The sequence below is a fragment of the Sycon ciliatum genome, chromosome 8, assembly GCF_964019385.1.
Source record: "Sycon ciliatum chromosome 8, ocSycCili1.1, whole genome shotgun sequence".
NCBI classification, from domain to species: Eukaryota; Metazoa; Porifera; class Calcarea; order Leucosolenida; family Sycettidae; genus Sycon; species Sycon ciliatum.
The window spans coordinates 22794689-22810718 of record NC_088650.1 but is presented as its reverse complement, the minus strand read 5'-3'; the positions used below and the strand labels follow the sequence as shown (position 1 = coordinate 22810718).

The 16030-nt window shown below is 47.7% G+C and overlaps 2 protein-coding genes across 2 annotated transcripts; one reads left to right on the top strand and one right to left on the bottom strand.

Moving 5' to 3' along the window:
* The first annotated feature begins 102 nt into the window (after positions 1 to 102).
* Positions 103 to 15613, top strand: LOC135823630 (kanadaptin-like). Its single transcript, XM_065336477.1, has 10 exons — positions 103 to 2724; positions 5397 to 5495; positions 6883 to 6935; positions 7219 to 7347; positions 7923 to 8005; positions 9272 to 9385; positions 10140 to 10247; positions 12514 to 12576; positions 14087 to 14189; positions 14861 to 15613. Exons 1-9 carry the CDS (start codon positions 299 to 301, stop codon positions 14150 to 14152), a joined length of 3141 nt encoding a protein of 1046 aa, XP_065192549.1. The 5' UTR covers positions 103 to 298; the 3' UTR covers positions 14153 to 14189; positions 14861 to 15613.
* LOC135822380 (protein ecdysoneless homolog) lies at positions 3800 to 6440 on the bottom strand. Its single transcript, XM_065335132.1, has one exon. It carries the CDS (start codon positions 6333 to 6335, stop codon positions 4374 to 4376), a length of 1962 nt encoding a protein of 653 aa, XP_065191204.1. The 5' UTR covers positions 6336 to 6440; the 3' UTR covers positions 3800 to 4373.
* Positions 15614 to 16030: the final 417 nt, after the last annotated feature.

Genomic DNA, 16030 nt, shown 5'->3' with positions numbered 1-16030 from the left:
GGACGACGCGATAATAATTATTTTCTTTTTACAAAATTAAAAAGACTAAAAAAAGACGGGAAAGTCGAAACAGAACGTAAAACAAACGACGATTCAAAACGATCGATGAGCTGTACTGTTTCATGTTTCAGAGCTTCCAGCTAGGGTGGTGCAGTTTGTAGTGGTTTGACGATTCTGAAAGCATTTGAGCACATGTCCCTGGTGGAAAGGAATCCTTTGCCTAAGGCCTTTCAATAAAGGGTTTGTGCGGTGGTGCTTTGTTGTAGGGTTTATTTGAACGGAGACAATTGCAAGCACAATGTCTGACAGCCCAACAGACCTCTCGGTAGTGACGAAGACATTGAAATTGAGAAAGCCAGTGCGAAAGGTTGAGGAGGCATCCCTTGATTCTCTGGCCCCTCCGTCTGATATTCCAACAGGCGACTCGTTCCAAGTACCATCGGCAGATCTGCTTCTTGACCCGAAATTAAAAGATTCGAGGCGCAAGGAACAACCCAATGAGCCTACTGTTCAGCCCAGTGACGATGCTGAGAAAAAGGACGAGGACAGAAATATAGAAGAAGCGCCAGAGGAAGGCGACAAACCTGATGATGCTCCAGTGAAGACTGCAGCAGCTGAACCCATCACTAGCCGTAGTCCTGGACGTCCTGTTCCGTACACTGAACCGAAGTGGGGTGGCTGCCCAGCAGTTACTCATGGACTAGAAGTCATCAAGAACGGTCAGCTGCTGAAAACCATCGACCTGTCCAAGAAGCCGTTCACGGTGTTTGGCCGGTCCGAGCAATGTGATGTGGAGATTGAGCATCCGTCAGCGTCTAGGTATCATGCTGTGTTGCAGTGCAGACCCAGTAGGACACATGCCGACTCGTCTGATGTGGACAATCCTGGTAACGATGAAGATGAGGATCAAGAGTCGGATGGACGTGATGAGTTCTACGTGTATGATCTGGGCAGTAGTAACAACACAATGGTCAACAAAGAGAAGCTCAAGCCCAAAACGTATTACCGTGTACGGCTGGGTCACCAGCTTCGTTTTGGCTTTAGTACTCGTATGTACGTGCTAGTAGCAGGTCAACCGGACACTACGGCGGCCATGATTGAAGCAGATGCCGCCGAGGAAGAGAGACAAGTGTTGGAGGAGAGACTGCGCAAGGCACGCGGGTTTGCAAGTGACGTGAATGAGAGCAGTGGTGGAGATCAAGACACTGCCAGTAGCCTAAAGAAGTCTGGGAAAATCATCAAACACCGCGATGACCCGAATGCAATAAGCTGGGGGTTCCAAGAGGACGATGTAGAGGAGGAAGCCATCATGGAAGAACGGCCAGACTTCGAAGCCCTGCTGAGTGCCCGGCAAGGCAAAGCGCAGTACTTTGAGAAAGATCCGAAGAAAGCGCTAGAAACCTTCTTTGAGCGAGAAGGAATGGACATGGAGTTTGAGACGGATGAAGACGGCTCTGGAAACAAGCACATGTATATTGGCCGTGTACGTCTGCCTATTCAGACGGCCACCGGCGCTCCCGTGTACGGTGAAGGAACTGCAACCAAGAAGAAAGATGCGATGGCTGCTGCGGCTCTGGACGCTTGTCGGCTACTCGATGCTCAGGGTATGCTGCGAGAGCATCAAGGGGGCAAAGACGGCGGTCGCAAGGGTCGGCGAAGGGACGAAGACTTCTACGACTCGGACGAGGACTCGTTCCTCGATCGTACTGGCACGGCAGAAAAGAAGAGACAGAAACGAATGGAGAAGTCAGGAAAGAATAAATCAGCTGACGGTGTTGAGACTTATGACTCTCTTTCGAAGAAGCTAACCGATATCCAGAGTCAGGTGAAGGAGGCTGAAGGCAAACTGGATAAAGCCATGGCAGCTCAGGGAAATAATGACGGGTCGTTGGAGGACTTTATGAATTCCATCCATGACCGACTCGATCGCGGCCAGCGCGCCAAGTTGCGGCAAACTATTGCCGACCTGAAGAAAGAAGAGAGCAAACTTGCTAGGCTTGTTGCTCTGACTGCTCCGACTAAATTACCGGAACTCAAAGCGGACGCTGGTAACTCCTCTGGTTCCGAAGTGGCCGGCTCTCCTCGTAGTGAGTCTGCGTCGTCGCCGCAGCCAAAGAAGAAGCCGTATGGATTTGTCGGTGTTGCCAAGCGTCCTACTGGTAGCAGTGGTGGCCTGCGTGTTCCTACAGCAAAACCAGCTGCCCCTGAGCCCAAGCATCGGCCAGAACGGCACACTGAGGAAGTTGAAGAAGAAGAAGAGGAGGATGAGGACATGGACACAGGTGAGGCAGTTTTAACTGGCACCAGTACTTCTAGTCGCAAGGATGCAACACCGTCGTCTAGAGCCAGATCACCATCACCACCACCGTCTTCAGAGCGGAGAGCACTTCCTCGGAGTGTCACCGTGCAAGGGCCACCATCACTGCCGGCCGGTCCACCTGTTGATGCTACACAGCCAGCTACGACTGCTCCAGCAGAGCGTGCTGAGGACGGTGATGGTGAGCAGGATGGCGACTCGGAGTCACAAAGCAAGTCGGCACGGCGACGTAAGCGCCGTCAGCGCCATGTTGCAGAGCAGTCATTGGCCTCGGCTGCAAGCTCTGTCAAGGCCGCTGTGAAAGAAGACTCGCTGGACGATTGGAAGCGTGATCCCAATGTGGATGCATGGTTGCCACCAAAGAACCAATCCGGAGATGGCAAAACCCACTTGAATGCCAAGTTTGGGTACTAACAATTAGCTGCGGTAGTTTCGTGTTTTGTGAATTGTATTTTTACGTTAGATATCTTTTGAAATTTTCTTGAGTTCTTTTTCACTCTTCCTGGCTTGCCTGGTACAGAGGACGATGATTTAATACAGACCTTGTTTTGTCTGTACACCACTATGGTCACGTACTTACAAATTACTTCGAAGTACATGTAGTACCAGGGATGAATTTACTGTCAGGTTTTTGTATAGCAGTTTTTGCTATGCAAAATCTCAATTGTGGCGTAAGCTACAAAAAGCATACATAGCCTGTACATGTATGTATCGCAGTTTTCTGTGTGTCACTGTGATTTTTCAGTAACAGTAGATCGATTTTGCGTAGCAAACTGCGATGCGATACCGGATAAATTCATCCCTGAGTACGATGTACATGATTCGGCCGGTTTCGTACAGAAATGTGTTTATCTTGGTACCTTGTGGTAAACAGGTTTGGGGTCCATTGTAAATAAAGGTAGTTTTCCTATCTGAAAGTTAGGGATCAAGCGCTGCTTGAATTCATTTCATTAGTAAGTTGAACTAGTAGCGATGTCAAGTACAGTCATCCTCGTGGATAACAACTCTCAAAGTAACGAGACTACTGTAGTATGGCCAGACTTGGTAGCAATGCGGCTGCATACTTTCAAACTCGCTAAATGACAGCGCTTTTCTCATGCCAGACCGAGGGTGGTTACTCGCCAGGTTATCTGTGCTTCTGTTCGTTAGGGGTCTCTCCGGCTGCTAGTCTTCCAGTACTGTAGTAGTACTGTAAAAGCAGAAATTTTCGGTGGTGTTTTATTTTCGGTAACTTCGGTGCCGACAATTTTTACCGAAAATAAAACGCACCGAAAATTTCGGTACAACCAATACTGTATACATGTAGTACTATTTTGGAGAATAACGAAAATATTACACCACCGAAATTTTCTGCTTTTACAGTAGATTCTACTTGGTGCATGGCGGTTCATACGATCTGTTTCGTCACAGAACCCATGTACGTGTACTTGTACCAGATAGGGTCACAATGCATAGATTGCACAACTGTCCCACTTCCAACAGCTGTGTGTCTTGTAATTCGAAACCTAACGGCCAATATATGAGCAAGATGCAATAATATGACTGTGCGTATTGTGAAGTAGGCTGAACCAGCAGCCCTTGATGAGAAAATGAAACTTGAACCTACAATTATAACCATTTGTGCAGCAAGCAAGGAATCCCAAGAGAACGGCATGAAGAAATCATGAAACGGAGAGTAGATCAAGGGCATGTTCGATTGGTAGGTTCCGGATTCAGATCTGTTGGATTGGGATCCGATCAACCCACCTCGGGCTGCGGGGAGCAAGTTTGACCGGATCCAAAGGATCCTTTTTTTGCCAAAAATCGTACCCTGTACGTGTACAAATGATAGGAACAAAAGTGATGATGTGGAAATCGTTGCTTTCTCTCATGGAAACCCTCAAAAATCACTCAAATAATTCCAGATTCAATCAACGGCGGCGTTTTATTGGACCTTGGTGGATCCAAAGGATCCACTCAATCGATCTGGATCCAGATGCAACCAATCGAACATGCCCCAAGTCTGAAAAAACAACTAAAGTATGTCATGGTCACACCAAGAATCATATCCCATAAATCACGTAGATGATGACGGATCGCGCTGAGGCATCTGCAGTCCCATACCATGCAGAATATTGCCAGCAGGACCAGCCAGTCCGTCCTGAGCGCTGTACGATGCTAGTAGGTTCTTGACCAAGTTCATGTCGATGTCGACTGGCGGAAGATCAGAGGACCCACCAGCACTAGCATGTGCTTGAGCGCGCTCAAAACTGCCACCAAGGTCAGTCTGTGCAAGCTGATGGTCCATCTCATCAACATAAGATTTCATCTCACTTGCTTCGCTACCTTCCTCAAATTCATCGTCATCATCATCATCGAAGTCACCAATATCCAAATCATCTGCCAGATCACAGTCACTGTCGCTGCCATCTTTGTCATGGTTACCGCCCAGTAAACTGGATATGGCCGAGGCGAAACCATCGGCAGTAAAGTTCACAGCTCCAGTGCTAGAGGTTGGAAACTCAGCGCCTTCGGGGCCAGCTACACCAGATACAAACTGCTTCATGCTGTCGATCAAGGTCTTCAACTGCTCCTCGCCGGGTTCGACTGATGGCTGATACCGTTGTCCAGCTTGTGATGGATGGTGAGCTGCAGAGTCTGCGGCGGCAGCGGGGGACGCAGCACTGGGATCCGAGCCAAAGTGATACTGCTGCAACAGCTTGTCGAGTTCTTGCTGATCAATTGACATCCAATCTTCACTATCTGCTGGCTTGACATGGGCACAGGCTTGTCGCAGCTTCTCTACATCCATCGGGACATTGTCGAGAATATGTTGTACCCTTCGGCCAACTTCAGTACTCCTCCGCACAACCTCAGTTGATGGAGCATCTTCCCTGGCTAGCTGAGATGAATAGTACTGCTTTGCCTCTGCTGTCAGTCGCTGGTGCTCCTTGGAACCTTCCATCTCTCCGCGGAAGTAGTCACGGGCCTGCAAGCTTGACAGGAACTTGTCCCAGCGAGGTCCAATACACTGATCACTGATATCCTGCTCGGCAGTATTGCTAGTCTCACCTGCAGACTTTGGTGCTTGCTTGCGCAGGATCTCCAAGCCATACGACAGCTTCATACCCAGGTCATGGCTGACAAACTGCGGATCTGACGGCGGTGGCATCTGCCAGCCCGACTTCACACCGGGCCGGTACCGCTGCTGCCTCAGCTGCGCATAGAGGCACTTTGTGAATGCCGTGTTCACACAGAGGTTGTCCTCAGGTCGCCCTGGGGCAAAGTGCTTCATGTTGCGGCACGAACGCATCTGCAGTGGATCCCGACCATAGAATGTCTGCACAGCGGATGCAACCAAGGTAGGATCGTGCGTTAACACATGGGCTGCGGATACGGGCAAAACACACTGGGCGATGTGCCGGGACTTGTGTATGTGATCCGGGAAAATCGCCAGTTTTGCACTCAGCAAGTCCTGCACAGCCGCATCTGCTTCCGTGGAAAAGGTGCCGTTACTGATCAGTTGGATAGCCTCAGAAATTCTCGGCGTTCCGACTGGATATACACCAACCTCACCTGGATGGCGAGCTTCTGGGATGATGTGCAACTGGCCTTTGTGCAGAAAGATACGATTTTCAGCACGCTCTGGGGTCAACCAGCGCGGTAGTGCATTGGCAGTCTCAATCAGTAGGAACTGTCCATCACTATCTTCAATCGATACTACTAGGTCTGTGAAGGTCTTGGACGCCTCCAATAGCATGTACACGATCAGCCATTCATCGTCTAAATTATCACCAAAGTGAGTTACGCCGTAGAGGTGCGCGGGTATAGAGCTCCGCTCGTCCTCCGATACTTTCGCCTTCACCAATTCCAAGCTGAATTCCTCGCAGTGCCACAGCCAACCAGATGACAATTGTTTCAGTTTAGATGACAAGGATGAAAGCGTGGCCAAAGCGAAGTCCTCGTCTACTGGGCTATTTGCAAAGTAGACTCGATACTCCACTGAGTCATCAAGGATGATTGGCTTCAACTTGTCCATGATGAAGACAAACACTGACACAAATTACCTTTCCAAATCATTCACAAAGTATTTCATGCACTACACAACTTAGTAACTTTTCGAACATTCATAAAACTCAAACATTGAAACCTCAAACAAAATGTATGAAAAGGGCAAAAACCATCCAGGCAGCTCGAGCTCGGACTTCTTGAGTTGAGTTGTGCATGCTCAAGCCATGCTGTCAGCAGGACTCCGTGAGGTTTTCTTGCACGTGTACTGCACAAGATCCACGTGACATGCCATTTTTCGATCATTGGATTGAGTCATTCATATCATATTTTTGGAAAATCCCTTTCTCTAGCTCTTTGAGTTTGAGTTTGATTTTGAATTCAAGGAAGTTCAGCCAAGTGCTGTTGTTTCCTTTGGAATTACGTCTATTCTTTTTCGTGCCCCTGCTGGACAGACACTAGTTTCCCTCCAGCCAAACAGACTCAGTTTCGCAACTTCCCTTTCCGAACTTTTCTGAACTTTTCAGAACTTTCCACAATTTATTTTCCAACTGAGTGTTGAGTGACGCTGGTTGAAGAACCATGGCCGAGCATACGTCCTCCGAGAAAATTCCTGTTGTGTTAGTGTGTGGTGAGTGCATTAGCTATCCGAGCTATTTCCACATCATTGCAGTGTGTGTGTGTGTGTGTGTGTGTGTGTGTGTGTGTGTGTGTGTGTGTGTGTGTGTGTGTGTGTGTGTGTGTGTGTGTGTGTGTGTGTGTGTGTCTGTGTGTGTGACTGTGTGTGTGACTGTGTGTGTGACTGTGTGTATGTGCGTGTTACACTGTGGACGTGTGGTCATAGTCTAATCTGATTAGTGACAGTTGTATTGACTGTACCGGACTGTGTGTATGCACTTGCATTGTTCACACAGGCCAAAAGAAGCATGAATGCCTTGTTTTCAGTGAGAAGCCACACGGCCTGCCCATTGTCGATGACCTGCAACGCTGTGCCGAGTCCATAACTGGTATACCTGTGGACAGACAGCGCCTCATTTTTAAAGGTACGTTGCCGCTGCTGTTTCTACTGTCCCTTTTTTTAAATATATATTGCGTTTGATGCTACAAAAAGTTGTGATGCCAATACAGACAGTGCTGGCTACTGCTGTTTCTATCGCTTTTTCTGCATACATTAGATGGGATATGATGCTGGCTTGGATGCTACCTTGCATTTCAGTGTTGTAGGCTGTCCGGAGTTATTGCCATTTCTTTCCATGGCCATGCAATACAAGGCAGGCGCACTGGGCTCTTGATTTTATATATCTACATAGCCATATGAAGCTAAAGGGAGACTATACACTCTACACAATACACATATTGGTTGATATTTGGTAGCATGGTCTTTCCGAGTCGAAGGTTCGATGGACTTCTCGTGTGCTCTGGATTGCAGTCGTGAGTCAGTCAAGTGTCAAGTAAAGTCGGCGGAATAGCGCGAGCTCCGGTGTGGGGAGCAAACCCTTTCATGGTCTTTCTTCTTTCAATATTTCATGTGTGCTGATGCTACTGCTGCTGCTGCTACTGCTGCTGCTGCTGCTGCTGTTGCTGCTGCTACTGCTACTTCTGCTGCTGCCCTGCTCAGGCAAAACGTTGCGTCAGCCAAATGAAATGCTCTGTGAAGTTGGAATTGAGCCCCATTCGCGGGTTATGATTGTTGGCCAAAGGGTATGCTCATTTCAGTGTTGAAGCTGTTGTTGTATGTGCTTGCTTGTGTTTGTGAGTCCTATGGAGACATGAAGTGTGCGTCTGTGTGTGCCTGTGTATGTGTGTGTGTGTGTGTGTGTGTGTGTGTGTGTGTGTGTGTGTGCGTCCCTGTGTGCCTGTATATGTGTCTGTCTATCTGTGTGTGTGTGTGTGTGTGTGTGTGTGTGTGTGTGTGTGTGTGTGTGTGTGTGTGTGCGTCCCTGTGTGTATGTGTCTGTCTATGTGTGTGTGTGTGTGTGTGTGTGTGTGTGTGTGTGTGTGTGTGTGTGTGTGTGTGTGTGTGTGAGTGTTCCTGCAAGTGTGTATGTGTTGCTGTTGTTTTCGTCTCAATCTACTTTCACTAGCCAGCAGTGTGTACTGTAATGGCAGTGTTACGTGTCACTTTCCTGCCATATTGACGTACCTGAAAGAATGCTAACTTGACGCGTCACCTCTCCTATTCTGTACCAATTATGAATATCGCCATGTTGACTTGTGCATACTTTTCACGCTGCACAGCTGTCTGTTACCCATATAATAGGAAGGGGTAGCCACTGCATATTCTAGCGTTTGCTCGTATTGTCCACCTGTCTTGTACTAGTGGCAGGAGAGCGAAGGTGGTACATGTGCACGTGTGATATTCACACCTCTGCTTTGCAGCCCTGGGTTTAGCGATGTGCTTTTATGTCACTCATGTACATCATCACTTACTTATTGTCTGGCACACACAGTCACACACACACACACACACACATCTCCACACATGCTCGCACCTGACGTTTCTGTCACCGTAGATGTTAGTCCACACCACTGCACTGCCATTGCAGCTATGACTTGCACAGTTCAGCAGCGACATCTTGCACTATAATGCATCATGTTGCGCTGCTTTGATAGAATCCGGTGCGATGCTGTCACTTTTGCACTGCTTCGGGTTCTTTCGTTTGAAGTGTTTTATCCAGCAATGCAATGAGTGTTTCATCCTCAGTTCTGATCTGCAGTTCTTCATGCTAGATCTAGTCTTGCGCTCCACCCTTCAGAACAGTCCAACTGGCAATATTTCCGAACTCTTCTTCCTACGGAATCCTCATGGCTCTGGACCCTCTCTCAGAGTCACTGATACTGGCAATGCTGGTGCTGCTGGCGCTGCTTGCGCTACTCATGCTGGTGACAATGTTCCTTCTTGTGTGGCTGGATCCTATTTCGGAACCTATTTCGGAACCTATTTCTCCTGATGTTCCCAAACTACAGTTCGATCCAGGTGAAGGTGAAACCTGCAGTAAAATTCAGAGAATCCTGGAATCGTGCCACGAGTCGGAGAAGAAACTGCAATCACTGCGGGCAGAAGTCGCTGGTGTACAAGGGGTATGTGTGTTTGTGTGTGTTTGTGTGTGTGTGTGTGTGTACATGTGTGTGTGTGTGTGTGTGTGTGTGCACATGTGTGTGTGGGTGTGTGTGAACACTATCTTTGTAATATGGCCAAGTCTGTCTAGATGTGTGCAATGTTTCTGTAGTGCATTTCGAAAACGGAGACGCACGATGTTTTGCGAAGTTCAGCAACATCCTAGGGATTTTCTCAGCCGTGTTGGCCTTGTGTTCGCTTCACAATTATCCTCATTATTTTTTCTATTAGACGCCTAATGTATAAGTCAGGCAGGGTAATACCTCTAAAGACTCCGGTCGTGTTGGGCTGATAGGCCACTGTACTAAGGAGGTTTAGATGCCTGTGCTGTTCTGAGTGCGCACAGGTGTCGCACGGATGTCGGGCAAAACCACTGTGGATGAGTGTTCCATGGCAGCTAACCTAAGTTGTTTTGCCTTGCACATGTACTTCAAGCACACACACAATCAAGCAGTCACTTTGTGTGTGCATATGTGTGTCTGTCTGTCTGTGTGTCTGTGTATGTATGGCGTGTGTGTGTGTGTATGTCTGGTGTGTGTGTGTGTGTGTGTATGTATGGTGTGTGTGTGTGTATGTATGGTGTGTGTGTGTGTGTATGTCTGGTGTGTGTGTGTGTGTGTATGTATGCATGTGTGTGTGTGTGTGTGTGTGTGTGTGTGTGTGTGTGTGTTTGCGTGTGTGTGTGTGTTGGATCTACTTGCTCCCTGTGTTGTTCAGAATCATCTTCCCCAGCACTTGCACAGCCAGGCTGTAACAAAGCAGACGCGCACCGGTGCTGGTATTCAAGAACAGCTAGTCAAACTGTTAGAACAACTAGATGCACTGGTGAGTAGTGACTTGTACGGCCAGGCTGCTCAGGGCTGCTCAATGCAATCCCATCAAGCCAGTGAATGCCATGCCGCAGGGCGCTGTGCAGCCCTGGACCTGCCAACACTGGGGTGTGTCACTGGTGCAGGGCTACGCAACACTTGGTTGGCGTGATTGGATTTCATTGAGCGCAGCTGTACGTTTACTACATGTACGTGCAGCTGAATCCCACCCACTCTCGTTTCTTTATTACCGTCTAGCACATGTACCAGTACGACCTGGCTTCAGTGATCACCCATGCAGGCTACCAGCCCCTCGCGATCTTTAAATGCAGGTCGTCTCTGAAACCAGTGTGATCCATGCACATTCCACACAGTTGATATAAAAAAAGTATGGTCTTATAGACCAGATGATCTTACAAGCCGGTGATCATACAAACCAGGTGGTCTTTTGACCAGGTTTTTACCTGTACAGTGAAGTGTATGTGTGTTCAATGAGCACACCTCTGTGCACTGTGCATTGTAAATAGATCTTTGTATGTACTTGAGACACTAGACAGGTAGCCTTTCAGTCTCACAATGCGCAGGTGAAACCAGGCCCAGAGACCACCTAGTGGTATAATATCATGTACTGTTGTGGACATGGAAATCCGGTCGGAGGTCAATCGGCCCCAGGGCGCGCGCTTACCATGCCACGGCCGTGAGTACGCATACGGTAGTAACTGTGAACGACGGCAGCTCGCATCAGGCGTGATAGGGTGCGTTCAGCTCGACGCTTCATCGCATGCAGCGTCCTGTAGGCACTGACGGCGCCGGCCCTGGTCATGCGACCGTATTTCCATGTCCGTGCCAGTAGATTATTATATCTGCTGGTCTATACGACCACTGTTCTTTAGTAGCAACTGTGTGCAATGTTATTATGTGCCAGCATCACCCTGTGAGACTACTTGTATTCAAAGATTTCCATTGGTCAGTCCCATGGGTAGCAGCTGCAGCCATCTTTCGCCTGTATGCTGAGGCATGGCATTGGTATGTGACATGACAAATACAGGTCTGTTAAATAGTTAATGCATGTGGTCTTTCATGATGGGCTTCACAGTACATGGCATGTGTAGACAGTGCACACAGTGCACACAACAACCGCTCACTAACTTAAAGGGGAAGTTAAGGCAAAAATTAAAATTTCACCAGTTGTAGTCTTCGGGGTGCTGAGTCGAATGGTCTTGGTCCGAGAAAGCTGAGATGCTCCCTTCCTACTTGAATCCCAATCGAACTCGCGCACTTCCACCGAAACTGGGTGACTGCGCCCTACTAGATGGGGATTTGTATGCAAAATGTCACTAAAAGCGCCGTTTCGTTCTTATAAAAGCACGGATGACCGCGATTGGCCCATATGTAATGTTGTAGTCTTTTGGACGCTGAGTCGACTGGTTTTGGTCCGAAAAGGCTGCGATGCAGCGTTCCTCCTTTATTCCCAATCGAACATGGTTGAACAAGTGGTCACGTGCTCCTGGGTGCCCAAATCACCTGATCACCACGCCAGCAGGCGACAACTTTCACACCAAGGTTCAACTCGAGTGACAGGACTGCACCCAAAAGAGGTCAAACAGGCTAGTAAGTTGTACCCTGCAGGCACGGTGACCAGCTGACTGGTGAACGCAGGAGCACGTGACCGCTTGTTCAACCATGTTCGATTGGGAATAAAGGAGGAACGCTGCATCGCAGCCTTTTCGGACCAAAACCAGTCGACTCAGCGTCCAAAAGACTACAACATTACATATGGGCCAATCGCGGTCATCCGTGCTTTTATAAGAACGAAACGGCGCTTTTAGTGACATTTTGCATACAAATCCCCATCTAGTAGGGCGCAGTCACCCAGTTTCGGTGGAAGTGCGCGAGTTCGATTGGGATTCACGTAGGAAGGGAGCGTCTCAGCTTTCTCGGACCAAGACCATTCGACTCAGCACCCCGAAGACTACAACTGGTGAAATTTTAATTTTTGCCTTAACTTCCCCTTTAATCTGGCCACGCACACCTCCCCAGGTGTAGGCCAGGAGACCATAAAAAGAAGTCTTTGAAAGGTAGCCCAATACGACAATAGCGATATGAACTGCCCATTGACATGCATGTGTGAAAGTGTATGTAAGTGATGGTCAAGTTGCGGGGCAATCCTCACAGATGAGCAGCCTTCTGTCTGAGCACAGTGCCCTGGGACTTTCCCTTGAATGACTTGTGCAGTGTGTAAAAAATGCTTGGTGGCCACGTGCTGGTGTTGTTTGTTGCAGGTACTTGAACAAGACCAGGCAGAGGCGAGGGCAAGGCGCAAGGCAGCAGTCCAACATATACAGGTAGGTGCTGGTGGACGTTTTGCATGTGGAGTGGGTGGGTGGGTGTGTGGGTGTGCTCTGCTTTGGGGGCAATGTAGTATCAGCAAGGTTAAAGAGTTGGTGGACAAGCCGTTGATTATTCACTCTCATTGTAATATCAAAAAGTATTCTTTCTAGACCAAAGAGTGGTATATTTGATAACATTTAATAACGATAGAAATTTTTACGATACTTTCCAGACGTTTCGTTGTTCTGAACAACATCGTCAGTGGATAAAGAAAGCAAGGTTGTTATCACTAGAGAGGTGCTTGGCAATCCGAATTTCACAAACAGTTTTGGTGAACATTTCTGAAGGTACCTGAGCCAATAATTGGATGCGGGTAGGTTTTCCATTCCGAAAACTTTTCGGCGGTACGGAACTTGTAACCAAACAACAGTGGGTTGACTCAGGGGATGTTTACATGTGAAAAATAGGGGTGAAACGAAGGTGTCAAAGGTTCGAAGAACCTTCGTTTTCAAAAGAAGGTTAACACACGATCTCTGAACACACATGCACTGATCTTCCTTGTATACAGGAGGTACTGTACTGTAGTTTTTACAGTGCACTAGTTTTGTGTCCACTTGGCTCCCGTAGGTGCCATTGCAAGTGCACAATAGGCCACAGACTGCCATTGAGCGTGGCCATTCACCGCCACAGTGTGCAGAAGTAGTCGTGGGCAGTTTGAGCTGCAAACTGCGCAGTGCAAAAGCTATGGGCGTGCCAATTGTGGTGACTGCATAGCAAGTATGTGCAAAGTCATGTAGTTCGTAGGGCACATGCACAGAGCTTCAAGAGGAACTGTGAACTGGTAAAAAAATCCTTCGACACCTTCGTTCGTTTTGAAGAAGCAGGTTCGTTTGGCAAATTGAGACCTTCGTTTCACCCCTACAGTGAAAAATAAACCCGAGCTTATTCAACCCTAGGCTTACGATAAGCCCGCCTTGATCTGTCACCCAGTCATTTTAGAGCGCGCTTTGCTGTTTTTGTTGCTGTAGCTTGTGCTATTGCTCCTATTCCTATCCCTGTTGCAGTTGCTGTTGCTGCCAGCGTCATTGTTGTTGTGGTTGTCTGTTTCATGATATGTGTGTATGTGAATGTGCATGTGTGCATGTGTGTGTACGTGTCTATATGTTTGTGTGTGTGTGTGTGTGTGTGTGTGTGTGTGTGTGTGTGTGTGTGTGTGTGTGTGTGTGTGTGGAAAAATGAAAAATTGGGATTCACTGGCCAGAAAAAGCCGCTTCAATCAGCTGTGTGGTGGATACCAGGCTAAAATTAGTGGCGGTCAATTCATCAGCCTTGCAAGCTGTTGAATGGTGTAATCCCAGCACAAGTTGCTGGCTAACATAGCTGTTCGCTATCATCGCTTCCGCGATGGGCAGGTCTGAGGTCTGAGGTGTGTGTGTATGTGTGTGTATGTGTGTGTATGTGTGTGTATGTGTGTGTATGTGTGTGTATGTGTGCGTGTGTGTGTGTGTGTGTGTGTGTGTCCAGGCTACTTTGGATAGTGCGGACAGTTTACAACAGCAACTGGCTGAACTTAAGCAAAAGGTTTCATAGTAATACGTGTGTCTCCTGTCCATTCCTTGCTGGACATGTGAGTAGCAGACAATGTGCTCTCTCTCTCTCTCTCTCTCTCTCTCTCTCTCTCTCTCTCTCTCTCTCTCTCTCTCTCTCAGACAATGTGCTCTCTCTCTCCCTCCCCCCCCCCCCCCTCTCTCTCTCCCCCCCCCTCTCTCTCTCTCTCTCTCTCTCTCTCTCTCTCTCTCTCTCTCTCTCTCAGACAATGTGCTCTCTCTGTCCCTCTCCCCCTCTCTCTCTCTCTCTCTCTCTCTCTCTCTCTCTCTCTCTCTCTCTCTCTCTCTCTCTCTCTCTCTCTCTCTCTTAATTATAATTGTATACTACACACCCAACTCCTTTTTTATTTTGAATTTTGTTTTGAAAATAGTTATTGAATACACGGAGAATACCCATGAATACTGTGATGGCTCTCGAATATTGAAATGATTTTGAAATTCGTTTACCTGCTGAAAGGGTGGGAAGGGTGGGTGCGGGCTGATAAATACTAAAAGTTTTCGTTAAAAAAAAACAATAATTGGTAACCCCGGACGGCCCCTTACTTGAGGTAGGTATGCTTCTTGGTAGTCTTTTGTAGTTGTATTGTTAGAACATGGTTTACAATACTCATTCAAAGTCTGTGTGTGTGTGTGTGTGCGTGTGCGTGTGTGTGTGTGTGTGTGTGCACCTGTTGCTACATGTATACTGCAGACAGTCAACTCTAGAATATTACGTTCAAGCGTGACATTAGAAGTTTAGAACGTCGCCGCTTCTCGGGCTGCTGTCAGTGCGCTTGACTGGGGATGGCCACCAAACCAGAGTGCACCCTGGCGCACTGTGCACATCCTGCTCCGGAGTTGTCTTCTAATAATTACTTCCTCTTTTAGAAAACCCATCACATCCTTTATCAGTTGTTTGAAACACTGAGTTGAGTCATCAGGCATGCTATCTTCCAACACATACAAATACTTCATCTGCGTTTGCCCAACTTTCTAGGTAGAACTGATTTTTCGAAAGCCGCTCAATGAATCTTTGCTTAGATCGTAATGTCCTCTGTACAGGCGTTTTATCCTGCAGCTGATGTGTTTCATGCCTTGTGATACTAGACTAGGTACAGTCCGCAATGTAAAATAATCGTGGGGTTTGAAATTCTTCTATTTGCCCTGGTTTATATTCGTTGTTTTTTCCCTTTCAAGTATTTTTGGTTTGGTGTGCCTTTTTTGCACCATACTGAGTTGTGTACTAGGATTGCATGTGTCTATTCACGCTCACATCCACTTTCCATCTATCCTGGCATGCCGGCGGGCCTGAGTCACGATCACATCCAGTTTCCATCTACCAAACCATGCCAACATGCCGGAGTAATTTTCATTTACTTTTTTTTACTATTGTTTACTTTTTTACCATTAAATTATTCATGAAACTTTGATTATATCATATTTTAATATCTTGCCAAATATGTCATTCGATGTGTGCAGTGTCATGGTAAAAAGAATCCCCATGGCTACCAGGAGGGGGGGGGGGGGGGGCATGGCAAGGACCAAGGATCCAAGAATCCCCAGGCTCCCTCCCTGTTTTGAAAAAAAATGCTCGCTCAAGTAGGTCTGCTGGATCAAAATAGAAAAAGAAGAAAAAAGGCACCTGCTTCTGGAGTCTACCTTCATTCCATCCGTTTCTCATCTCTTCTTTGCGACCACTCCACCAACACGTTCTCCTTGATTATTAACGTCGAAAGTGATATTTGTAGTTGTTATGGATAATCATCAAGAGCAAAAGCTGTGAGAGAGAGAGAGAGAGAGAGAGAGAGAGAGAGAGAGAGAGAGAGAGAGAGCCTACACATAGACCAGCCCGTTGGAGCCAGTGTGCCAGTCAACCAGGTAG